General features: G+C 42.9%; 1 protein-coding gene across 1 annotated transcript in view; it reads right to left on the bottom strand.

Annotated features, from left to right (window-relative positions):
• Positions 1-18,232, bottom strand: part of DOCK4 (dedicator of cytokinesis 4) — a 798,954-nt gene that overhangs the window by 431,450 nt on the left and 349,272 nt on the right. The window contains 4 exon segments of the mRNA XM_030215964.1: positions 2,553-2,653; positions 2,761-2,844; positions 2,945-3,042; positions 11,566-11,722. Coding sequence (XP_030071824.1) covers positions 2,553-2,653; positions 2,761-2,844; positions 2,945-3,042; positions 11,566-11,722 — 440 coding nt within the window.

The following is an 18,232-nucleotide window of genomic DNA, read 5'->3' as shown; positions in this document are numbered from 1 at the left end:
CTTGGTGCTTTGTAGCTTTTACTACATGAGACGTGGGGTAAGGAATAATATATTGTAGAGGAATATATTCGAGTTATTCCCCAAGTTTTCCACGTCATCACTGTGACCCTTGACGCAGGTGCTAGTCACCGAAACACTGCTCGTGTCGGGTCTTTTTGTCAAGGCTCATTCATTAAAGAACTGTGTTCCATTTTTAAAGGCCCGTGGTGCTGTTTTTTTTTGTTTGGACTTTAGTTTGTACTTCGTTCCCTCTCTTTTGTTATATCCGACATCATTACATTAAACAGAATGGGCAACAGTGGAGAGCCCTGAGGGACGCCACAATCCGGTGACCAAGGAGAGGATAAGGTTCCTTTCATTTTCACTTTGTAAGATCTTGATTTCAGGAATCCTTGAAACAATTTGTGGAACTTTGTCACATATGCCAAAGTTGTCTAGTATGATTAGTAGGATATTATGATCTACTATAACGAATGCGCTAGAGATTCTACTATTATGATCTACTATAACAAACTGCATTATTCAGATCTTAGACCCTATGCTAATTTCTTTTCTGAGATTTGATACTAGGGTAGTAAGAACAGTCTCGGTGCTATAGTATGGTCTGAAACCTGATTGCGATTTGTGTAGTAGGGAGAAATGTGAAAGGTAGTCCATATTTTGTGCTGCTACTATTCCTTCCATTGCCTTTATCATCAAAGGAATGGAGGCTACTGGTCTTTAGTTTGTTACATCAGTTATGGTGACCAAATTGTTTTTTGGTATTGGTGTTAGGATAATAGAACTTTTATTATCAGGGAAAGTGCTGTGGAATAGTAGGAAGGCGATATGCTCAGCTGAAGCAGATTAATGAATATATTAGGAGCTTCCTTCATAAGGTAACTAGGACAAGGATCTAGTATGAATTGTGAGGGTGAATATTTTAGGAGGTAATGTTTTAACTGTGTCATGGGTTGGTAAGTTGGAAGGACAACCAGATTCTGTTGGTGGCTATTCCTTTATGTGTGTCTGACTGTTTTTCGTAAATAGCTTGATGGTTGATTTTTAATTTGAGGACTCCTCTGATTTTAACTATTTTTTGTTCTAAAAAAGTAGCCAGTTGCTCTGCTAGTGGGGTCTCTGTGGTTGTGGTTATTTCTTTTGTGGATAATAGGCTTTTTATCAGATTGAAAAGTTTACTGGTATAAAGGAAATTACCACCAATTATTTTGTTATAGTACTGAGTTTTTGCAATTTTGATCTCATTTTTATGTTTTGATGGCAATTTTCCAAGTTAATTTAAGCATTTAAGTTCCTTTCCTGGGTACCACCCTTGCCTCTGAACTTCCCAGCTATGCCTTGACAAGGTGGGCTGAAATTGAGGACTGAGGAGCACTTCTGCATACTCTTTCACACCGAAGGGAAAGGGAAATGGGACTTGATATACCGCCTTTCTGAGGTTTTTGCAACTATATTCAAAGGGTTTACATACATTCAGGTACTTATTTTGTACCGGGGCAATGGAGGGTTAAATGGAGGGTTAAGTGACTTGCCCAGAGTCACAAGGAGCTGCAGTGGGAATCAAACTCATTTCCCCAGGATCAAAGTCCACTGCACTAACCTCTAGGCCACTCCTCCACTCGAAGGTACTACAAGCGGTATTCTTCAAAATTTTTTTGTTCTAGTCGTGGTTTTCTCTCCTTCTACCTCCCAAGTGACCTCACTGGGTAACCTACGTTGTTCTGCTCACCAGCATCTACAGTAGAAACCTCCTCCAGGTCAGAAGTCCTCAGTGCCTTCATCTACCAGTTCAAAGGACCACTGTGATAGTAGTCAGCCTTCTTGCTCTTGGAGGCTAACACATTATATTATCCTTTACTACACCTACTTTCTACTTTTGAAGTCATCGTTCATTGAAGCCACTCCTTAAACTCATCACTAATGGCATCTTAGAATATATAACCAGTGCAAAATTAATAAATATTATTATTCACCATATGTTGATGATGCATCTACTGAAGAGTAATCGAGGAAAAGAGATTGGTAATTTTAAAGTATGCAAATTAACTTAAAATTTGTTAGCCTTACAACCAAGGATTTAATAATATTTTTAAAGCAAATTTTAATATCTACGTTCAAACTTATCAGTTTTTGAGACAGGGGTTTGGCAATGACAGCCAATTTACCTGCAAATCAAAATTTGATTCTGCAATAAAATGGAACAAGAAGTAGCTAAAAATGAATTTATACAGTCCTCACTGAACCTTTAAACCTGTAGATTCTGAGAAAATGCCTTGAGCTTTTTTGCATACTTTCTTTCTTTGAAAAAACTGACTCCAAGTATCAAATGGGGCTCTGGGACTATCTTTGAGTATAAACCATTTAGATGCTAAGATCCACTGCTGGATGAACAGTATAATTCATCAACAAAGCTATCACATCTGGATAGAAAGGGTGATTCAATGCAATTCTCTAAAACAATAAATAAAAATGGCTTAATGGAATAGCTGTCAGCTTTCAATGTAATTTGAGTGGAGAAATGTACAACCAAACTAGAAGATTAAAGAATCTACCTGTATGCCAAGGCACCTGCAAAATGGCTCTCAATGTAAGTGTCCATTACTGGCTTAAAATGTTGAAACTTGCTGTCCTGCAGCAAATTAATTATATGAACCTAAATTGAAAAAAATGCAAGTTATAATACAAACTTTATGAAATCATTTTTTTTTTTAAATTTAGGTTCTTTTAAACTAGACACAGTGCAGGAATATCAATACTCACCAAACAATCAAATACCTTTGACCCATACTTTTGAGAATTTTCATCCAAAATGCCAAATAAAGTGTCCAAAGTGTCTTGCAGAAACTATGAAGGAAGACAAATATTAATTAACAGACATTTCCCCCCCCCCCCCCCCCAAACACATTTTGTAATTGAAATTGTAATCTGAAAAGCCACGTTTTACCTTTACTATTTCTGAACCATCTATTTCTTTTAATTTGGATAAACAACTTGATATTTTTTCCGGATGGGCTCGCCACTTGAGAAGATCCAGCATGTCCCCTACCAAATACACAAAATAGTTTATAATAAAGCAAGGATCAAAGTGGAAGAAAGTCTTTTCTTTCCATAGGCTGGAAAAACGTGGTCCTTATCTTCTAATCTTTTCTGTGTTTCTATATTAAAACCAGGCGTTTAATGTTCAGAATCACAAATGCATGTCTATAGTAACATAGTAGATGGTGGTATATGAAGGCCCATTTTTCCCTCAACTCCCTTCTGTCGACAGCAGAGCAGCAACTTATCACTCTTAGGGGGCTAGTTATCAAGCTATGTTAGGACATTAACCCACATTATTTGCCCCTTAATGCATGCTAAAGGACACTAACATTGGTTGTGGTGCCTTAAAGTAGCCATAATTAGGTCACCACATGTTACATAGTAATGAGATGTAGATGCCCTTACATGGAAATATGGCCCCCTGCAGTAATACTGTAACAGTATGCTAGGAGTTCCTGATGCCATTTTGGAGGAAGACACCAGAAGGGCAGATGTGACTGGGATTGTTCCTCACTGCACATTAACTAGGGATTTAGAGTAAGGTAAGCCTGTAAGGGGGGAGGGCTTTGGGAGCATGGGGGGACTTCGAATGGGGGAGGCAAAACTTAAGAGTGGGAGGGTCAGCCACTAAGAGGGCGCTTTGAGCTGGGGGGCTTGATTGAAGGGAGGGAGTATGAAGATGAGCTTTCAGCATGGGGAGGAGGAGGAGGAGGATCTGGCCATTGCTGCTGGGGACAGGTGCCAGTCCCTTTAATGTGGGGCCTGGGAGCATCGGGTCATGGTTTGGTGGGCCGATGCTCCTGGGTGGTACAATAACACTGTTTATGAGGTGGCTCACAAGCAGTGTTATTCTCTTACCAAAAGAGTCAGCAACCTGTGATACTGAGACACTGCAGCTTGGTGATTCCCATGGTAATTCAAGGTGCAGTGTAATTCCCTTTTACCCAACCTTGATAACTTCCCCTCCTTAGTCTCAATATTTTATTGCTAGATCTGCTTATTCAAAATTTGAAATTATGTTTATAAAACAAAACTGAGTGAGCTAGATTAACAATAAGACTTCTCAGCCTAGCAATTTCATCTTTCATGATGCCAGGAAATCAAATTGGAACTCATTCAACTTTTATTTAATAATGCAAAAAGAGGTGGGATAAATTTTCAGCTGGTAGGGGGACCACACTGAGTTAAATGCAGACCCTGCTGCTTAACGTAATAGGGTACATATTTAGCTGAATATACATGTAAGAACATAAGAATAGCCATACTGGGTCAGACCAATAGTCCATCAAGCCCAGTATCCTGCTTCCAGCAGTCGTCAGGTCACAAGTACCTGGCAGAAAGTCACCTAGTAGTACCATTCCATGCTATAAATCCCAGGGCAAGCAGTGGCTTCCCCATGTCCATCTCAACAAGCTATGGACGTTTACTCCAGGAACGTGTCCAGACCTTTTTAAAACTCAGATACACTAACCATCATCACCACATCCTCCAGCAACAAGTTCCAGAGCTTAACTATTCTTTGCATGAAAAAATATTTCCTCATATTTGTTTTAAAAGTATTTTCATACAATTTCATTGTCAGGGGCATTTTTGAAAGAGAAGGACGCCCATCTTCCAACACAAATCTGGAGATGGGTGTCCTTCTCTCAGGATCGCCCAAATCGGCATAATCAAAAGCCAATTTTGGACGTCCTCAACTGCTTTCCGTCGTGGGGATGACCAAAGTTCCCAGGGGCATGTCGGCAGTGTACCGAAGGTGGGATGGGGCGTGCTTAGTACATGGGCGTCGTTGGCCGATATTGGAAAAAAGAAGGGCGTCCCTGACGAGCATTTGGCCGACTTTACTTGGTCCCTTTTTTTTCAGGACCAAGTCTCGAAAAGGTGCCTGAACTGACCACCAGAGGGAATCGGGGATGACCTCCCCTTACTCCCCCAGTGGTCACCAACCCCCTCCCACCCAAAAACAAATTAAAAAAACATTTTTTCTAGCCTCTATGCCAGCCTCAAACGTCATACCCAACTCCATGACAGTAGTATGCAGGTCCATGGAGCAGTTTGTAGTGGGTGCAGTGCACTTCAAGCAGGCGGACCCAGGCCCACCCCCCCCCCACCTGCTAAAGTTGTGGAGGTTAATGTGAGCCCTCCAAAACCCACCCGAAACCCACTGTACCCACATGTAGGTGTCCCCCTTCATCCCTAAGGGCTATGGTAGTGGTGTACAGTTGTGAGGAGTGGGTTTTAGGGGGCTCAGAACCCAAAATAAAGGAAGCTATGCACCTGGGATCAATTTGTGAAGTCCACTGCAGTGCCACCTAGGGTGCCCGGTTGTTGTCCTGGCATGTGAGGGGGACCAGTGCACTATGAATGCTGACTCCTCCCATGACCAAATGCCTTGGATTTGGTCGTTTTTGAGATGGGCGTCCTCGGTTTCCATTATCGGCGAAAACTGAGGTCGCCCATCTCTAAGGTCGACCATCTCTACATTTAGGTTGACCATCTCTAAGGTCGACCTAAATGTTGAGATTTGGGCGTCCCCGACCGTATTATCGAAACAAAAGATGGATGCCCATCTTGTTTCAATAATACGAGTTTCCCCGCCCCTTCGTCAGGACGCCCTTAGAGATGGGCATCCCCGTTTGAAAATGCCCCTCCACATGTCCCCTGGTCTTTGTATTTTTTGAATGAGTGAAAAATCGATTTCCCTCTATCCACAGACCTCAATCATATCAACCCCCCAGTCTCTTTTCCTTAACCTCTTTAGCCTTTCCTCATATGGGACCAGTTCCATCCCCACTATCATTCTGGTCGCTCTTCTTTGAACCTTTTCTAATTCTACTATATCTTAAATGAGATACGGTGACCAGAATTGAACACAGTACTCAAGATGAGGTCACACCATGGAGTGATACAGGGGCATTATAATATTTTTGGTCTTATTTTGAATCCCTCTCCTAACAATTCCTAGCATTGTTTGCTTTTTTGGCCACTGCTGTACACTGGGCAGAAGATTTCAGCATATTGTCTACAATGACACGTAGGTCTTTTTCTTGAGTACTGACTCCTAAAGCGGACCCTAGCATCAGATTATTCTTCCCAATGTGCATCAGTTTGATTTGTTTACACTAAATTTAATGTGCCATTTGGATGACAAATCTTCCAGTTTCCTAAGGTCTTCCTGCAATTTTTCACAATTTACATGCGTTTTGACAGCTTTGAATAGTTCAGTGTCATCTGCAAATTTAATCACCTCATTCGTCGATCCAATTTCCAGATCATTTATAAATATGTTAAATAGCACCAGCCCCAGTTCAGATTCCTATGGCACTCTACTATTCACCCTTCTCCATTGAGAAAAATGGCCATTTAGCCCTACCCTCTGTTTTCTGTCCAATAACCAGTTCTTAATCCATGAAGGACGCTGCCTCCTATACCATGACTCCTTAATTTTCTCAGGAGTCTCTCATGAGGTACACTTTGTCAAACATTTTCCGAAAATCTAGATACACTACATCAACCGGTTCACCTTTATTGACAAGTTTATGCATGCCTTCAAAGAAATGAAGCAAATTGGCTGAACTCATGCTGACTCTGTCCCATAAAACGTTTGTCTACGTGTTCTGTAATTTTATTCTTTATAAGTACATAAGTAATGCCATACTGTGAAAAGACCAAAGGCCCAACGAGCCCAGCATCCTGTCCCCGACAGCGGCCAATCCAGGTCAAGGGCACTTGGCAAGCTTCCCAAATGCACAAACATTCTATACATGTTATTTCCGAAATTGTGGATTTTTCCCAAGTCCATTTAGTAGCGGTCTATGGACTTGTCCTTTAGGAAACTGTCGAAACCCTTTTTAAACTCTGCCAAGCTAACAGCCTTCACCACGCTCTCCGGCAACGAAATCCAGAGTTTAATTACGCGTTGAGTGAAGAAAAAGTTTCTCCTATTTGTTTTAAATGCACTACACTGTAGTTTCATCGCATGCCCCCTAGTCCTACTATTTTTGGAAAGCGTGAATAGACACTTCACACTCACCTGTTCCACTCCACTCATTATTTTATATACCTCTATCATGTTTCCCCTCAGTTGTCTCTTCTCCAAGCTGAAAAGCCCTAGTCTCCTTAGTCTTTCTTCAAAGGGAAGTCGTCCCATCCCCGCTATCATTTTCGTTGCTCTTCGCTGCACCTTTTCCAATTCCACTATATCTTTCTTGAGATGCGGCGACCAGAATTGGACACAATACTCAAAGTGCGGTCGCACCATGGAGCGATATAACGGCATTATAACATCCTCACACCTGTTTTCTATACCTTTCCTAATAATACCCAACATTCTATTCGCTTTCCTAGCCGCAGCAGCACACTGAGCAGAAGGTTTCAGTGTATTATCAATGATGACACCCAGATCCCTTTCTTGGTCCGTAACTCCTAACGTGGAACCTTGCATGACGTAGCTATAATTCAGGTTATTTTTTCCCACATGCATCACCTTGCACTTGCTCACATTAAACGTCATCTGCCATTTAGCTGCCCAGTCTCCCAGTCTCGTAAGGTCCTTCTGTAATTTTTCACAATCCTGTCGCGAGTTAACGACTTTGAATAACTTTGTGTCATCAGCAAATTTAATTACCTTGCTAGTTACTCCCATCTCTAAATCATTTATAAATATATTAAAAAGCAGCAGTCCTAGCCCTGACCCCTGAGGAACCCCACTAACTACCCTTCTCCATTGTGAATACTGCCCATTTAACCCCACTCTCTGTTTCCTATCCTTCAACCAGTTTTTAATCCACAATAGGACATTACCTCCTATCCCATGACCCTCCAATTTCCTCTGTAGCCTTTCATGAGGCCCCATGTCAAACGCCTTTTGAAAATCCAGATACTCAATATCAACCGGCTCCCCTTTGTCCACATGTTTGTTTACTCCTTCAACGAATTGAAGTAAATTGGTCAGGCAAGATTTTCCCACACTAAAGCCGTGCTGACTTGGTCTCAGTAATCCATGTCCTCGGATGTGCTCTGTAATTTTGTTTTTAATAATAGCCTCTACCATTTTCCCCGGCACCGACGTTAGACTCACCGGTCTATAATTTCCTGGATCTCCCCTGGAACCTTTTTTAAAAATCAGTGTCACGTTAGCCACCCTCCAGTCTTCAGGTACTATGGACGATTTTAATAACAGGTTATAGATCATTAGCAGCAGATCAGTGATTTCATGTTTGAGTTCTTTCAATACCCTGGGGTGTATATCATCCTATCCAGGTGATTTATTAGTTTTTAACTTGTCAGTTTGGCTCAGAACATCTTCCAAGTTCACCAAAATTTGTTTCAGTTCCTCCGCATTGTCACCCCTGAAAATGATTCTGGTACAGGCAGATCTCTTACATCTTTTTCTGTAAAGACCGAAGCAAATAATTCATTCAATATCTCCACTATGTCCTTGTCTTCCATGAGTGCTCCTTTTGCACCTTCATGGTCTAATAGTCCCTCAGATTCCCTCGTAGGCTTCCTGCTTTTGATATACCTGAAAAAAGTGTTACTACGAGTTTTTGTCTCCACAGCAAGGTTTTCTTCATATTCTCTTTTAGCCTTCTTTATCAATGCTTTGTATCTGGCTTGGCAATGCTTATGTTGTTTTTTATTTTCTTCATTCAGAAACTTTTTCTATTTTTTGAACGATGTTCTTTTGGCTGTAATAGTCTCTTTCACCTCATCTTTTAACCACACTGGCTGTTGTTTGCTCTTTTTTCCACCTTTGTTAATATGTGGAATGCATCTAGTCTGGGCTTCCATTATGGTATTTTTAAACAATGTCTACACATGATTTAAAGTCCTAACTTTTGTGGCCAATCCTTTCAGCTTCTGTTTAACCATTTTCCTCATTTTGTTTTAGTTGCCCTTTCAAAAATTAAAAGCTGCTACAGTAGATTTCCTTACTGACTTCACTACAGATATCAGCTCAGATTGATCATGTTATGATCACTGTTTCCCAGCGGATCCAACACTGTTACCTCTCTAACTATGCCCTGCATTCCACTAAGGTTTAGATCCAAAATAACTCCCCCTCTCATTGGGTACCAGTTGCTCCATGAAACAGTCATTTTTTACATTTAGAAATTTTAATTCTCTAGCACTCCCTGATGTAACATTTATCCAGTCAATATTAAGATAACTGAAATCACCCATTATTATAATGTTGCCCATTTTGCCAGCTTTCCTAATTTCTGTAAGCATATTTTCATCTGTCTGTTTGTTCTGTCCTGGCAGATGGTAGTACATCCCTACCAGTATACTCCTTCCCTTCACACCTGGAATTTCTAACCATAAAGATTCCATGCTGCTATCTGTTTCATGTAGAATGTTTATTTTATTTGACTCAATTCCCCCTTTAACATACTGCAAAACCTACCCTCCAATTTGATCCTTTCTATCATTACAATATAATTTGTACCCTGCTAACCCAGTGTCCCATTGATTGTCCTCCTTCCTCCAGGTTTCTGAAATGACTATTATATCTACCTCTTCATTTAGTGCTATATACTCTAATTCTCCTATCTTATTTTTAAGGCTTCTATTATTTGTATTCAAATTGTCTTTTTTCCTTGCATCTATAGGCTGCTTTGAAGTTAATGGGGATAATTTTCATCCTTTACTCTGTTCTCCCATTGAACACTCCTGGCTTTCTTTCACCATTATTGAAACCTCTGTATCGGGATTCCCTAAAGATCTTGTATCAATAGTATTCTTCAAGGATACTCCACACCAAACCATGCACTCCTGGCGAATATAGTCTCCCCCCCCCCCCCCCATTTTAGTTAAGGTGGAGCCCATCCTTTCGGAACAGGCTCCCCCTTCCCCAGAATTTTGGCTAGTTTCTAACAAATCTAAATCCCTTATCCCTGCTCCATCTATTCAAGAGGCAGCCTCGCAAGACTTCCGAGAAGTCTTGTAAGGTCACTGCTTGAACTCTCAGCAGCCATTTTGAAGTGGCGCCGGGAGCAAGAGAGGTCTACAGTCGCGCCAGGCAGGAAAGAGGGGGCTCTTTCTTGCCTCAAAGAGGCTACTACACCACCAGGGCACTACAATTAGGTAGAGGAGGGGAGGGGTAGTGAATGGTCCTGGAGTCATGTGGGTAGTGGGAGGCTGGAAAATTGGTGAGGAGATATACATGGGGGGGGGGGGGAGAGAGGGGGAATTTAGCTTTCTTGGGGAGGGGTCAAAGTAACAGTGGGTGAGGCAGGGATGGGGTGGGGTGTGACAGGGGGCAGTACAGGGTCATATTTTGTGTCCTCTTTTTTTAATGGAAAATATGGTAACCCTACCAATCTGACATCTCCATCTTTCTCTCTCAACCCCCACACCTGAGTCTACCTTCACTTGCCTTCTAGAGGTTGCTGGCAACAGCGGCAATTCACGAACGCTGCCCTGCAATTGATGCCAGAATCTTCTCTGTACTGCGTCCTGCCTTTTCGCTCTGAACCTATTTCGGAGGGGGTGGGAGCTGACAGGCCTTGACCATACATGGATGCTCAAGACCCCACACCAATCACCATGCATTTTCTCTAGCTGCCGACTGCTATATCCAGGAATAACATGTATAGAATGTTTGTACGTTTGGGAAGCTTGCCAGGTGCCCTTGGCCTGGATTGGCCGCTGTTGTGGACAGGATGCTGGGCTCGATGGACCCTTGGTCTTTTCCCAGTATGGCATTACTTATGTACTTATGTACTGATCCAAAGGAAGGAAGGTAAGGCCTGAACACCTTGTGTGGCAGGGCGAGGGGGAGGTAGGGAGAGGAAAGGAAGGGGAGGGAATCTTTAGACCAAGCGCCAATGCCACCTACTAAAATGTACCACCCTAGGCGGTCCCCTGGTCTGCATAGTAGATGAGCTAGCTCTGCCCATCACTACCACACCCCTCAATCTTGTCAGTGTTGGAGGAAGGCGCTCCGAGGGCCCTTTTACTAAGCTATGCACATCTGTTTGGAGTTACTGCCCAGCTACTGTGTGGTCTGGGCAGTAATTTTGATTTTTACGAGCGTCCGATACATGCGCCAGATAATACTTTTATTTTCTTGAAGGTGGCAGAAACTGGGCGGTAATCGTCATTCTACATATGTAGACAATTACCGCACGGTTACCGCATGAGACCTTACTGCTAAGTCTTTGGGTGGCAGTAAGGTCTCAGACCCAAAATGGACGCGTGCCAGTTTTTCTTTTGCTGCACGTCCATTTTTGGGAAAAATTTTAAAAGGGCCTTTTTTACAGGCACGCTGAAAAATGGATCTGCGTGTGTCCACAACACGCGCCTACACTAGCACAGCCCATTTTTCAGCGCACCTTAGTAAAAGGACCCCTAAGTTTTTGCTCCTGGAAATGAAATCAATATTTTTTCACATGCAGTTGTTTCTCTGTATCATTATAATAGTGCAAAGTAAATAGCTAATTTGATGAAACACAAATGTTTATTCTAATTAAAAACTCAACTGCAGATTGAATAATTTAAATTAGTGCCATTCTGACTTACCGTTTTGTGTGAGTTTTGTAGAACAAAGAAAAGAGGTGATCCAAAAGGATTCTTTAGTGGTTTTGGCTACTTGGTTGTTGTTCCCAAGAACATTTCCTTTTGAAAAGAGAAGTTTGAGGTAGCGATTAGGGTCCTGAAAGTTTGTATTTTCTTCACACTGTGAAAATTAAGACATTTTTAGATGAAAACAAAACAAATATAATATAAATGCATGTTACATTTATGGCTCTTCTGAGGTACCTGTAGGATCATTTATGAGGTTTTGAAGTAAATTTCAGAAGCTCTAGGTGCCATTTCACATACAGCGAAGATACTTACCTGTAGCAGGTCTTCTCCGAGGACAGCAGGCTGCTTAGTCTCACTTGTGGGTCGATGTCCGCGTTGGCCCGGGAACCGGCATTTTGCACAGCAAAAAACAAAAAACGTTTTGCTGGAGTCTTCTGGTGCGCGTGCAGTGCGTACCGACTTCCCGCCTGCCACGCGAGCACGTACCTCATTAAATCAAAAAGCATAACAAATAACTCCAAAGGGGAGGGAGGGATTGTGAGAATAATCAGCCTGCTTTCCTCGAAGAAAACCTGCTACAGGTAAGTATCTTCGTTTTCTCCGAGGACAAGCAGGCTGCTTATTCTCACACGTGGGGTATCCCTAGCATCCAGGCTCACTCAAAACAATGAACATTGGTCAAATTGGGCCTCGCAACGGTGAGGACATAACATATCTGAGAGTGCACCCTAGAACAGAATAAAAACAGGCCTAGGGGGGTGGAGTTGGATTCTAAACCCCAAACAGATTCTGCAGCACTGACTGCCCAAACAAACTGTCGCTTCAGGTATCCTGCTGGAGGCAGTAGTGAGATGTGAATGTGTGGACTGATGACCACGTTGCAGCCTTACAAATCTCTTCAATGGAGGCTGACTTTAAGTGAGCCACCAACGTAGGCATAGTCTCTAGTACTCTTGGCTCTTTTGAGGAAACTCCGAGACTGAGCCTGCCTCGACGCCAAAAATTAACGTCCTCGATGGTGATGTCGAGAGGCCGACGCCCACATGGTTGAGGCGAAGCTTCCTCCACCAACGTCGAAGGGGAGTTGACCTGGGTGGCAGCCGACACCGGTGCCACAAGTGGCACCGAGGACGTGGACCTCACCACAGGGGAAGGGCCAGATGCCGCTGCAGCAGATGGCATGGAAGGCGCAAGAACCCCCAATACTGAAGCAGATTGGCTCAGCAATCCTTCCAGAAGCACTGGAAGTAGGGCCCGGATATGCTCATCGAGAGCCGCCATCGGAGAAGGCTGCGGGGGTAGTGGAACAGCGGTGGCAGGATCTGCTGAGGCTCAGGTGCAGGTATCGGGCTGCTAAGAGACCAGCACATCGGCATCTCCTATATAGAGGGGGAGCGATCCTCTCGGCGCTGATGCTGGAGCTTCCGGCACCGTGTGTTGAAGGAGATCGATGATGGTGCTTCATTGCCTTCCCTCGATGCCCGTCATCGAGATTCCTCTGTACTGACGAGGACGACGTGGAATCCTCACGTCTCCTTGGAGTTGGGTCTGATGACGGTCGGTCCCGGGGGGCCTGCATAGCAGGAGGCCTCGAGGCAGGTGGAGACCCACTTGATGCCTTACTGCTCCCAGCGTGACTTGGTCTCTCAGCAGCCATTACCTCTGGTCCTGACGTCAATGCTGCCGCCGACCTCAGTACCGATGTTGATTTCGAAGGACCGGACAGAGCCCTAAAAAGTTTCTCTCGTTGAGCTTCTCGAACTACTTGGGTCCGTTTCTTCATACGAAGACACAGATTACAAGCAGCTGGGCTGTGGTTGGGCCCAAGGCACTGGATACACCAGGAATGGGTATCAGTACCAGAGATGGTCCGGTTGCATCGAGTACAATGCTTGAAGCCACTGGGTGTCCTCGATGACATGGAAGGAAAACCGGCCTCGGCAAAATTAAAGGACTCGACTGTGCCATGAAAACCTCGTACGACCACCTACACTTCTGGAGAACACTAAAAACTTATCTTTTTAAAAAGGCATACCCTACCAACCCATCAAATGCCTGATCTGTGCAACACAATAACACTAGAATTCAAAATGCACAAAACACAACTCTCCCACTGTTCAACGACCTTATGCGGCTATCCCACATGAACTTAACATCACTCTGTATTTGTAAACACCGGAGACTGCAAACGCACCTCCGGTTCGATGTAAGCCATATTGAGCCTGCAAATAAGTGGGAAAACGTGGGATACTATTACTACTACTTAACATTTCTAGAGCGCTACTAGGGTTAAGCAGCGCTGTACAGTTTAACAAATAAGGACAGTCCCTGCTCGAAGGAGCTTACAATCTAAAGGACGAAATGTCAAGTTGGGGATACAAATGCAACAAATAAAATAAATAAATAAAATAAAGGGACACAAAAAAAGGGGGGAGAAACCTGACTGCGTGGCCTAAAGCCAGCCGCGTCAAAAAAGAAAGAAAACTTTAACTTTGGGTACAAAGACTAAGAAATTTGTAAAGGAAATCCTAAGAGAGTTTTTTTTTTTAAACAAAGAAGAAAACAAACGCGTAAATGCTAAAAATTGAAAAGCACAAGACTCTCTCCTGGTCCAAACGAGGAGCACAGGAAAAAACTTGCTGCACCTCGTCATGGAAAAAAGAAAACTGAGGTACGTGCTCGCGCAGCAGGCAAGAAGTCAGTCCGTGCATGCGCGGTGCGTGCTGCACTTGCACCAGAAGACACCAGCAAAACTTTTTTTTTTTTGCTGTGGCAAAATGCCGGTTCCCGGGCCGACGCAGACGTCAACCCACATGTGAGGATCAGCAGCCTGATTGTCCTCGGAGAAAGTTAATTTACACATGCAAAATGCCATATAATATGAAGCAGTAATTTTAGAAAATGCATAGATGGCAGAATATACGCTGACGACATCACCATATTTATCCCCTTTACAGCCAATTTGTCAGAAATTTCCGACAAAATTACTACTGGCATGACCACCCTAACCTCTTGGGCTAACACTTTTAAGATAAAATTAAATAAAGAGAAAACACAGTGCCTAGTCCTTTCATCTCAATACTCCCCACTCCTCCCGACTTCTCTCTGCACTCCAGACGTTAAACTCTCCATATCCGATAACCTAAAAATCATTGGAGTAACGATAGATAGCCATTTATCTTTCGATAACTACGCTAAGTCCATCACGACAAAAATGTTTAATATGATGTGGATATTGAAACGAGTGAAGTTATATCTTCTCTTGAAAACTTTCCAGAACCTAGTACAATCCACAGTCATTACCCATGCAGACTATTGCAACAGTGTTTTCTTAGGATGTAAGACTCAAATCCTGAAAAAAACTTCAGACTGCCCTGAACACGGCAGCTAGACTTATCTTTGGCAGATCAAGATTTGAAAGCGCATCACCTCTCCTAGAGAAACTTCATTGGCTCCCCATCAAAGAAAGAATAAATTTCAAAGTCCATACAATGATTCATAAGATCTTATAAGGAGAATCCCCTAGCTACATGAATGACTTGATCGACCTCCCAATCAGAAACAGAAAAATATGTCCTCACGTACTTACCTGAATTTACACCTTCCCAACTGTAAAGGAATTAAATACAAAACCTCCTATGCATCCAGTTTCTCCTTTCTGGGTAGCCAGCTTTGGAACGCTCTACCAAGATCCATCAGAATAATAAACGACTATTTACCCTTCAGAAAAATGTTGATAACACATCTCTTCACGCAAGCTTACCCTAACGACCCAACTTAATCGTATAAGTCCACCCACACAACTACTGCTCTGACCATGATTATACCTTAGACTTTATTCCCAATCCCCTTACACTCATCCCCCAGTCTTCTCCCTTCAAATTCCCTACACCATACCCCTCAATCTCTTTTGCTCATCCTATCTTGCTTACCTTCCCATGTTCAATTTATATATTCTATTCTTACTATTACTATGTTTATTACAGTTTGTAATATTCTTCTTACAAGACTTTGTAATTCTATTTATTATTATGTAAGCCGCATTGAACCTGCTGTGTGTGGGAAAGCGGGGTACAAATGTAATAAATAAGTAAATGAGGGATTTAAAGGAGATATAAGTACATAAGTACATAAGTACATAAGTAGTGCCATACTGGGAAAGACCAAAGGTCCATCTAGCCCAGCATCCTGTCACCGACAGTGGCCAATCCAGGTCAAGGGCACCTGGCACGCTCCCCAAACGTAAAAACATTCCAGACAAGTTATACCTAAAAATGAGGAATTTTTCCAGTCCATTTAATAGCGGTCTATGGACTTGTCCTTTAGGAATCTATCTAACCCCTTTTTAAACTCCGTCAAGCTAACCGCCCGTACCACGTTCTCCGGCAATGAATTCCAGAGTCTAATTACACGTTGGGTGAAGAAAAATTTTCTCCGATTCGTTTTAAATTTACCACACTGTAGCTTCAACTCATGCCCTCTAGTCCTAGTATTTTTGGATAGCGTGAACAGTCGCTTCACATCCACCCGATCCATTCCACTCATTATTTTATACACTTCTATCATATCTCCCCTCAGCCGTCTCTTCTCCAAGCTGAAAAGCCCTAGCCTTCTCAGCCTCTCTTCATAGGAAAGTCGTCCCATCCCCACTATCACTTTCGTCGCCCTTCGCTGTACCTTTTCCAATTCTACTATATCTTTTTTGAGATACGGAGACCAGTACTGAACACAATACTCCAGGTGCGGTCGCACCATGGAGCGATACAACGGCATTATAACATCCGCACACCTGGACTCCATACCCTTCCTAATAACACCCAACATTCTATTCGCTTTCCTAGCCGCAGCAGCACACTGAGCAGAAGGTTTCAGCGTATCATCGACGACGACACCCAGATCCCTTTCTTGATCCGTAACTCCTAACGCGGAACCTTGCAAGACGTAGCTATAATTCGGGTTCCTCTTACCCACATGCATCACTTTGCACTTGTCAACATTGAACTTCATCTGCCACTTGCACGCCCATTCTCCCAGTCTCGCAAGGTCCTCCTGTAATCGTTCACATTCCTCCTGCGACTTGACGACCCTGAATAATTTTGTGTCATCGGCGAATTTAATTACCTCACTAGTTATTCCCATCTCTAGGTCATTTATAAATACATTAAAAAGCAACGGACCCAGCACAGACCCCTGCGGGACCCCACTAACTACCCTCCTCCACTGAGAATACTGGCCACGCAATCCTACTCTCTGCTTCCTATCTTTCAACCAGTTCTTAATCCATAATAATACCCTACCTCCGATTCCATGACTCTGCAATTTCTTCAGGAGTCTTTCGTGCGGCACTTTGTCAAACGCCTTCTGAAAATCCAGATATACAATATCAACCGGCTCCCCACTGTCCACATGTTTGCTTACCCCCTCAAAAAAATGCATTAGATTGGTGAGGCAAGACTTCCCTTCACTAAATCCGTGCTGACTTTGTCTCATCAGTCCATGTTTTTGTATATGCTCTGCAATTTTATTCTTAATAATAGCCTCCACCATCTTGCCCGGCACCGACGTCAGACTCACCGGTCTATAATTTCCCGGATCTCCTCTGGAACCTTTCTTAAAAATCGGAGTAACATTGGCTACCCTCCAGTCTTCCGGTATTACACTCGATTTTAGGGACAGATTGCATATTTCTAACAGTAGCTCCGCAAGTTCATTTTTTAGTTCTATTAATATTCTGGGATGAATACCATCAGGTCCCGGTGATTTACTACTCTTCAGCTTGCTGAACTGACCCATTACATCCTCCAAGGTTACAGAGAATTTGTTTAGTTTCTCCGACTCCCCCGCTTCAAATATTCTTACCGGCACCGGTGTCCCCCCCAAATCCTCCTCGGTGAAGACCGAAGCAAAGAATTCATTTAATTTCTCCGCTACGGCTTTGTCCTCCTTGATCGCCCCTTTAACACCATTTTCGTCCAGCGGCCCAACCGACTCTTTGGCCGGTTTCCTGCTTTTAATGTATCTAAAAAAGTTTTTACTATGTATTTTTGCTTCCAACGCTAATTTCTTCTCAAAGTCCTTTTTTGCCCTCCTTATCTCCGCTTTGCATTTGGCTTGGCATTCCTTATGATCTATCCTGTTACTTTCAGTTGGTTCTCTTCTCCACTTTCTGAAGGATTGTTTTTTGGCTCTAATGATTTCCTTTATCTTACTGTTTAGCCACGCCGGCTGACGTTTAGTCTTTTTTCCCTTTTTTCTAATACGTGGAATATATTTGTCCTGAACCTCCAGGATGGTGTTTTTAAACAGCATCCACGCCTGATGCAAGTTTTTTACTCTGCGAGCTGCTCCTTTCAGTCTTTTTTTCACCATTTTTCTCATTTTGTCGTAATCACCTTTTCTATAGTTAAACGCTAGCGTACTTGATTTCCTAGTTTCACTTCCTTCAATGCCAATATCAAAACCGATCATATTATGATCACTGTTATCAAGCGGCCCTCGTATCGTTACCCCCTGCACTAGATCATGAGCACCACTAAGGACTAAGTCTAGTATTTTTCCTTCTCTTGTCGGCTCCTGAACTAGCTGTTCCATGAAGCTGTCCTTGATTTCATCAAGAAATCTTATGTCCCTTGCGTGTACAGATGTTACATTAACCCAGTCT

The sequence above is a fragment of the Microcaecilia unicolor genome, chromosome 10 (assembly GCF_901765095.1).
Source record: "Microcaecilia unicolor chromosome 10, aMicUni1.1, whole genome shotgun sequence".
NCBI classification, from domain to species: Eukaryota; Metazoa; Chordata; class Amphibia; order Gymnophiona; family Siphonopidae; genus Microcaecilia; species Microcaecilia unicolor.
This window is presented reverse-complemented; position numbering and strand designations above follow the sequence as displayed.